The sequence below is a fragment of the Coenobita brevimanus genome, chromosome 110 (genome assembly GCF_032717465.1).
Source record: "Coenobita brevimanus isolate Jiangsu-jjx chromosome 110, ASM3271746v2, whole genome shotgun sequence".
Classification (NCBI taxonomy): Eukaryota; Metazoa; Arthropoda; class Malacostraca; order Decapoda; family Coenobitidae; genus Coenobita; species Coenobita brevimanus.
The window spans coordinates 2,761,986-2,770,812 of NC_137063.1; the positions used below are offsets into that span (position 1 = coordinate 2,761,986).

The 8,827-nt window shown below is 45.3% G+C and overlaps 1 protein-coding gene across 1 annotated transcript in view; it reads right to left on the bottom strand.

Annotated features, from left to right (window-relative positions):
* Positions 1–2,187: 2,187 nt before the first annotated feature.
* LOC145417406 (ectonucleotide pyrophosphatase/phosphodiesterase family member 1-like) overlaps positions 2,188–8,827 on the bottom strand; it is a 42,691-nt gene continuing 36,051 nt past the window's right edge. The window contains exons 11-14 of the mRNA XM_080286085.1: positions 7,280–7,492; positions 5,653–5,869; positions 3,837–3,978; positions 2,188–2,624 (exon numbers count right to left, since the gene is read on the bottom strand). Coding sequence (XP_080142211.1) covers positions 2,481–2,624; positions 3,837–3,978; positions 5,653–5,869; positions 7,280–7,492 — 716 coding nt within the window. The 3' untranslated portion in view covers positions 2,188–2,480. The remainder of the gene's footprint in view (positions 2,625–3,836; positions 3,979–5,652; positions 5,870–7,279; positions 7,493–8,827) is intronic.

Consider the following 8,827-nt stretch of genomic DNA (forward strand, 5'->3'; position numbering starts at 1 on the left):
GAGGTTAGTCCGAGGGACAGTTGGGGTTCATTGCTCATATGATGGTACTCAGGGAAGAGCAACTTGTCACTCTTGCTATCAATATCTGGACTGAGTAACCTAGCCCTGGATCCCTACACTCCTGGTGGGTCAGTAAAGGAATGAGTGATGGATGGATGAAGGCTAATTATACAGACTAGATGGCTACTCTTGTAAAAAAAATTAAAACCTAACAGCAATTCTAACAAGAGTAAGAGGAACTGCAAGCACATTCCGCCTGCATAGTCTTGTACTGTGTTAATCGTAATAAAAACAGTATTAAAACTACCTAATTTAAGGCACAGTCTAAAAATGCAGAGATGAAAAGGAGGAAAGGAAGATGATGTAAAGAGGAGGAGGAGGACAAATTCATGCTTGGACAGACTGCATGGAAGAGTACATGATGGAGGGTGGTGTGCAGTGGGTGTGGAAGATGGTGATGCGGTAAAACACACACACAATGAGGTATTCAACCCTTTCAATAACGTAACGCTTTTAATCATGTATCATTTTTAGCATCGTTTTCGTTTTTAAAGGCTCCAACATGCTTGCATGTGTCGGCCTTGGTCACCTAATGGCGGCTCTCCACGCTGCACGATCCATTGCAGCCTCCCTGTTCAGTCCCTTAACCCTAAGGTCACACTTAATGACCTCGTCCCATGTCTTTCTCGGTCTACCCCTCATAACCCCACCCCCAATATTAACACTTCTCACCTTCCCCACCCAATTATCATCCCCCATCCTCTCCACATGTCCAAACCACCTCAATCTACCTCTCCTCATCACAACACCAATACACTCTAGTCCCATCCCACCTCTCACCTCTTCCATTGTAAACCCAGCCCCTCCAGGCCTTGGACGCAGGGACGCACTGCACATCCACCTAATCATTGTCATTTCTGTACGTCTGAGCTGGCGAATATCTTCCTCCTTCACTGTCCAGGTCTCACTGCCATACAGCATTACACTCCTAACACATGCTGCATACAAAGACCCCTTAGCACGTAGGGAGAGCCCTCTCAGTGTCAGGAGAGGCAAGAGCTCCCTGAACTTTTTCCAACCACTTCTCACCCTAGCCACAGAGCTAGCTCCAGCCCCACCTCCAGCACACAACATGTCTCCCAAATAACAAAACTCTTCCACACACTCAAGAGATTCACCAGCAAGTTCAATCCTTTCACGTCTGACAATCTCCACCTGCTCACGCCGTACACATAAAATCAGCATTATCTCGCAGTCTACCTCCGATACCACTACATCTCTTATGCACCCATTTATCACACACACTGCACAAGATGGAATTACTTCCCACGCCCTTGTGGCAAACTGCACATGGCCACTCTCCCTCGTCTTTGACAGTACCGCCACCAACCCGAGATATCATCACTTTTGTTTTATCTGCATTTACCCTTAAACCCTTTTGCCCCATACCATCTCTCCACTTCCTAAACCTTTCCTCCGCCTCCCTTTCATTCTCTGCAATCAACACCAAATCATCAGCATACAACAACTCCCACGGGAGTCCGTTTCTAAAGTCACGTGAAAGGGCTTCAAGTACCATGATAAACAACATGGGACAAAAAAAATAAGTTACCGAAATGAACAGGTTAATGAACGTTGGGATCAGGCAGTGAACGGACAAACCGGCAAATTTGAAATAGTTGGAAAGAGCAGTGATTGGTTGTGACAGAAGAATAAAGAAAATAAAATCGCGGCCGCCTTGGGTGACCTTTGGCATATGACAGTGGATTGGTGGATAGATGGTAGTGTAGGAAGGAGGGATGGGTGGATAGGTGGTGGTGTGGAAGGGTGGGATGGGTGGATAGATGGTGGTGTGGGAGGGCAGGATGGGTGGATAGGTGGTGGTGTGGGAGGGTGGGATGGGTGGATAGGTGGTGGTGTGGGAGGGAGGAATGGGATGGATAGGTGGTGGTGTGGGAGGGAGGGATAGGTGGACAGACGGTAGTGTGGGAGGGAGGGATGGGATGGATAGGTGGTGGTGTGGGAGATAGGTGGTGGGAGGGAGGGATGGGTGGTAGTGTGGGAGGGAGGGATAGGTGGTGGTGTGGGAGGGAGGGATGGGTGGTAGTGTGGGAGGGAGGGATGGGTGGTGGTGTGGGAGGGAGGGATGGGTGGTGGTGTGGGAGGGAGGGATGGGTGGTGGTGTGGGAGGGAGGGATGGGTGTGATACAGGATTAGATGGCGGTAGTGGGTGTGGGCGGAAGGATGGGCTAATGATGCCTGAAGCTGGGGTGTGTGGCAGAGGTGACAGGTAGACGGTGTGTGTGAGTATAAGTGTGGGTGTGTGTTTGGAAGGATGGACGTGTGCTACCAATGACTGAAGTGGATGGCGGTGGTGACGGCGATATGGTGGGGTTGGATGCGGGAGTGGAAGGACGGGTTTGTGGTGCCAAAGGCCGAAGTAGATGGCACTGGTGATGACGCTACGGTGGAGGGACGGTCTACTCCTGCCAGAGGTTGGAGTGGATGGCGGTGGTGATGGCCAGGCGGTAGGGAAGGGTGGTTTTGGTGAAGAAGGAGAGGCCAGTGACCAGCTCCACGTCTCTCACCCTGGCACTGTACTCCCTGGCATACTCATCCGCGTTCTGACAATGAGGAGCCAACTCATCAGTGAAAAAAAAAAAAAAAATACAGTGACACCATGTAGACTACAAGATACAAATAAATTTAATACTATTTTCTGTTTCTTGATCAAATCTATTTACTCCCTAGTAACCAGAGCACAGAAAAACTAATAATAATAATAACCAAGATAGCAGCCGGGAGAGGAGGAAGTAGGCTAGGAGAGGCTCGTACCATTCCACTTACAATTTCATAAAATATCGAGGATGTGATATAACAGGATTATGTATATCAGTCTAATCCAGCTACCATAAACCCGCCTTCACTGACTTTTTTTTTTTTTCTGTCAAACTTATCACATTTACTCTCCTCGTCACCATATATGATACTTTCTAAAATATTTACGCTGCCTCTTTTACGTACAGGTCTAGCCTACTGTATATGTGTAGAAACAGGCCCGCAGCCCGGGGAGGGGGAGGTATGGAGGTTCGGACGTCCCCCCCCCCCCATCACCTGTCTAAAGGTTCACTTTCTCACGGTCTGATTTTTTCTTTTTTAATCAGTGCAAAAAGAGTCACTCTTCGTTGTTCAGAAGCTGTGGTGCTTCTCAACGTCGCTTATGAATGCACCCAGGCCCCCACAGGAAGCAGACAGCAGACCTTTGACCAGTCGGCAGCTATGCACGTTCAGATTCAGCAGAAAACGACCCCTCCCCCCTTCGAAAAGTCTGGCTACGGGTCTGTGGGATCATAAGTATGAGCACTAAATGCAACAGACATAAATGGAAAATGAAAGTATACTGGTTAATACCAACGTTTGTAATACGTGACACTTAGCACTTCTGCAAAGCAGAGGTAGCCCTCCCAAACCTCCCTTTACCGAAATCCTGGCTACGCTTCTGACGGTACTGCAGCTACTCATACATTACCTGACTTGAATTTACTGTGATAAGCACGCACTGCAGTCTCTCTCTCTCTCTCTCTCTCTCTCTCTCTCTCTCTCTCTCTCTCTATATATATATATATATATATATATATATATGTATGCATGTATGTATAGTCTCAGTTATATAGGCCGTTACGAAAAGAAAATCATTTACTACTAACACTAGCTTTTTAAACTGTCTAAAATGCCCATACTCTATTAAAGCCACTTCTTTTTCTTCTATTACTACTATCACTACTATACTACCCTACCCTACCCTACCTACTAACACAAGGATGTACAATACTCACAGCACAGGTCCAGGGGTGGCGAGTGTGCGGGTATACGAATGCGATGGCGCGAAGGTGGTATTCAGGACATACGTGTACGGCACCAACACGGTCTCGGCACCCCGTCACCACCATGAAGTAGTCAGATGGAGTGACCTGACTTCTGTACCGGGGGAGGGGGAGCGGAATAACAGTCAGTATTGTTTTTTTTCATCTAGACTAATGCGAAGTGAATAACAATGAAAACAGTAGTAGTAGTAGCAGTAATAATAATAATAATAATAATAACAGCAATAATAATAATAATAATAATAACAGCAATAATAATAATAATAAAAATAATAATAATAACGATACTAGCGATAATAATCATCATATCGAGACAGTTTACAGACGCACCATACACTACAATCTAATATTAAGGCGTCAAACAGAAATTTAAAAAAAAGAAAAAGAAAGAAAAGAAAAGAAAAAAGAATGGTAATATATCACCTACTCTGACAAAAATTCGGTCCATAAATGTAATCAGTGAAGACCCACCGTTTCCCATTGGTTTCATGACACTGAATTATTTTGTAATGTTGGTCTACGTATTTCAGTTTCAGTTTATCATACGCCACACGAGGAAGGTGGCAAGCATCGAACTTGGTGGTGGTGATGGAGGTGGTGAAAGGATCATGAGCATCGAACTTGGTGATGGTGGTGGTGATGAAAAGATCATGAGCACATAACGTCGTGGTGGTGGTGGTGGTGGTGTGATGAAGATGGCGAAAAGGAGATCATAACGACAGAGGCATCAGCTGAGTTCAGAGATCAGATTCTGTCGGTTCAGGCGGCCTTTTGGCGCCTCTTCTTTACGAGTTATTCCGCGTAGTACAGCTGGTCATTATACTGCATGCTATATTTCAGGACATGATGGTGACAGGTGGTGGCGACCATCATACGCTCACTTCATAGTGTCGTCTACTTCTTCCATCATCTTTATCACTGTTTTTCCTGTATCTGCCCTCCTCTCTTCCTATTTATCCCTTCCTTCGTGTCACTTTACTTATTACACAGCTTTCCAATTCAGGTGGCTCTGTACTGAGTGACAAGCCTAATGGTTTTCTGTAACCCAGGAAACCATTTACAATGCTGGGTGGTAACCATACAACCAAATAACAGGATGTGCAGCCTGCTATGTTTAGTAGTAGTAGTAGTAGTAGCAGTAGTTGTAGTAGTAGCAGTAGTAGTAGACATTAGGCAAGGAAAAGAGTTCTGATATCAAATGGACAAACCTAAATCGCTAGGGACGAGGTGATAAAGATCTCCTTAACTCAACGAAAATACAATGTTTGCCCATCAACCAAGCCGAAAGGGTCACGGATCCTTGTTAAGTGAGAACAAATGCGCTGGTGTCCCTTCTGCAGTGCACCATGATTACAGAACTTCAACCCAGAGATGAAGTCCAAGGATGAGGCGGGAACAAGGTGGCTATGAAGTACGTAAGGATGATGTGGTGGAGTGAAATGTAAAGAAGGAAAAAAAAGGGAGGGGGTTTGTTGCAGTGAGTCAGGATGCCCCTCGTGGTCGTGGTCAAGGACAAGACTGGCGATTTTATGTGAATGAATGAGATGTTTGAGCAGAACATCATAACAATAGAACAGTACACCACCAGGGGCAGAAAATAATGGCTAATATTGCTTACCTGTTGTTCGTAAGAGTCCGGATGGCCATCGCGGTCGCAGTCAGTCTCTGGATCTAGGACAGTGTTGAGAGTGGAAGGCATAGGAGTAGAAAAATGGCTAACCAGAGGACAAAGTAGAGTTCTTACATACTGCTGACGAACCCTGCTTACCCGTTGTTGGCAAGAGAGTCTGGATGGCCATCGCGATCGTTGTCAAACACAGGCCCCAGCACCACGTTGAGGGGGCCGTGTTCCCCCAGCCAGCGGGGCAGCAGCACCTCCGTCAGCTCCCGCCACCTCCCCACCGCCGCGTCACTCATCACACCACTGTTGCTCACCAGACGCCACACGTCACTACTTACGCCACCTGACTCACCCCTGTCGTACACTGTCAGGGAAGTAACATTGTACACACCTCATGTACACACTGTCTCAGAAGTAACACTGTACACACCTCATTTACACACTCTAGAAGTAACACTACACACCTCATGTATACACTGTTTCAGAAGTAACAATGGACACACCTCACCACCCACACCTCTGACCCACTCCTTGCATACACTATTAAAGAAGTAACGTATTACACACTTCAAGAAATATCACTAATATACACACCCCGCGTACACTGCCATGGAAATAATACCTCAACACAATACACCCTCTCATACACTCCTCACATACACTGTAACCAATAACAGCACTGCAGTTTTATAACATCATGTATATCTAATCCTTCACGGCCATAGAGGTAGGATTAGAAGTGCACAGCAATCTTCTTCTTCGTCAAGTAGGTGTTGCCGTGACCTCTTGACTTGACCAATATGGCCGTTTGACAGTTCTCTGGCTTCACCGGAGCCTTCTCACGCCGCCTCTACCCTAATCCTACCTCTATGTTCACGGCTGTAGTCAAATTTATCTACGTTATAAATGCCGAACAGTTTATAAATCTCAAACCCTCCGCTATTCTTTTCGTATTTAGGTAGTATACTATTTAAATACCATATAGTACTATTTAATACCATATAGTACTATTTAATACCACATAGTACTATTTAAATACCATATAGTCTCATTCAGTTAACAGACGCTTTATAGGTTTGAATTAAGCTTTCATTACCGTAATTTATCGGCATTTTTTTTTTTTTTACAGGAATATACCCACTTCGTATTTTGTGCTGTACTGTATACCCTACAAACCATCTATCCATCTATCTATTGCAAGACGCCTTCATCCCGTAAGGGGTGGACACAAAAAAATCGCCTCCATGTCGACCCCGCCATTTCACTGCCCCGCTCCCAGTTCACACCCCCCTCTCTCATATACCTCTCCACTCCATCCCTCCATCTCATCCTCGGCTTCCCCCTCCCTCTACCCCCTCCATCTCACATACACTCCTCGTCAGTCTCTCACTCTCCTAAACTATCCTGAAACATCAACATTATCTTAAAACCATCAACTAAAAACTGGCATGAGTTGTTTTGCTGTCAGATAAAGAAGATCGTAGGCCTCTCCTGTCTCTCTTAACAAGGATGTCATACATGTTTGAGCGATATGCAGTGGAAACAGGTGCATATATTCACCTATAAACAGAGAATGAGAGGCGCCTCATCTATTCCACATTCAAACGTTTAAGATGCAGTCATGAAGCAGGCAGGAAAACATTACTCCACATTCAAACGTTTAAGATGCAGTCATGAAGCAGGCAGGAAAACATTACTCCACACTCAAACGTTCAAGATGCAGTCATGAAGCAGGCAGGAAAAGCGAGCGAGTTTTTGTATCTGACTTACGTACCGTGTGGGAAGAGTGGCAGTGCCGTGGTGTTGGGTGGCAGTGTGGTGATGGAGGCGCAGGCGGGAGTGTTGGTAGCGCCCAGCCGAGGATCAGGCAACCACGCAGCAGGGAACACGGCAGAGGTGGAAATGGGGGTGGCGCGGGCGGAGGCGGAAGCACGTGGGAGGAGAGAAAAACTAGTCCACAGGGGAATCTTCAGTTCTTGCGAATAACCTGAATAAAAAAAATAAATAAAAGAGAGGGGAAGGGAGAATTACCAAGATATTCAACTCTTACATGAATGCCGACTCTCGTGGCTATAGTGCAATATGGCGACAGAGGGGATCATCAACGATAACGGTTCTGCAGGCTACAATATGGCGACAGCGGGGATCATCAAGGCTAACAGCTCTAGGGGCTCTAGGGGGGCTGCAACACAGAGTTATACATATAGAGTGCGCCACCCTGGTTTGAAAGTGACGCAACCGGAAGTGGCTCAGCGGCCATATTGGGATGCCCAGTCTCACGCTCAATTCAAAACAGGCAAGATGTTCTCGTTTCTCTGTGATCAGGAAATAAAATAGAATGGAAATATATTCAAGCACTGCATCAACTTCAAGAAGAGGAGGGCCTTCATTTAGGAAATAAACTCAGGGATATCCATCTTTCATGGCACACTCAAAAGATGAAAGTAAAACTTGCTGCGCAAACACTGAGTTCTAGTGTAGCAGATGCATTAATCTTCTGTCGGGATTCATTACATCTCCCACAGTTTAAGGATTGTCAGGGTACAGTTAAATTTCTGCAAATGGCTGATAAACTTTTTGATGTACTGAACTCGAGAAACAAATTTGCTAGAGGAATGAAAGCAGCACTTCAACCTGAGACAGAAGTAGTTTCAATGTCATTCTTAGATCAAGCATTTGCTTATCTAATGACTATCACTAATTCTGATGACATCCTCATGTACAAAACTTCTAGAAAGACACCTTTCATTGTGTTTTTGGATGCCATTAAGAGTGCTCAGGCACTTTATAAACAGTTTGTAGGTGTAAATAAGCCACTCCAGTACTTTCTAACTTATAAGCTGTCACAGGATAACTTAGAACTCTTTTTCTGCGCAATTCGAGCATCTGGTGGCTTTCGAAATAACCCTTCTGCGTTAAACCTCATGGCAGCATACAAGAGACTCCTTCTGAGGCATGAAATAAAAACGTCAAACGGGAATGTCTCTGCACAAGACCTCACTGAAGTGCTCACATCTGCAACATCTAGCAGTGTCATGAAGAAAACTTTAGAGGATAAAACTGAAGATATTATGATGGCAAGAAGATATGATATCATTCCTCGCAGTCCTGCCCAAGAAGATCATGATTATGTAGACTGTCCAAACTTTACAGATGTGTCAGATTATAAGGAAGCTGCAGTAGGTTACATTGCCGGATATGCAGTTAAAATGGTAAAGAGAAATATTTCATGTCCAGACTGCTTGTCTGCACTTACAGCAACAGAAATTAAGAACAATGATAAAAGTTGTGCATTGATACTGGTTAAGGACAAAGGCGGCTT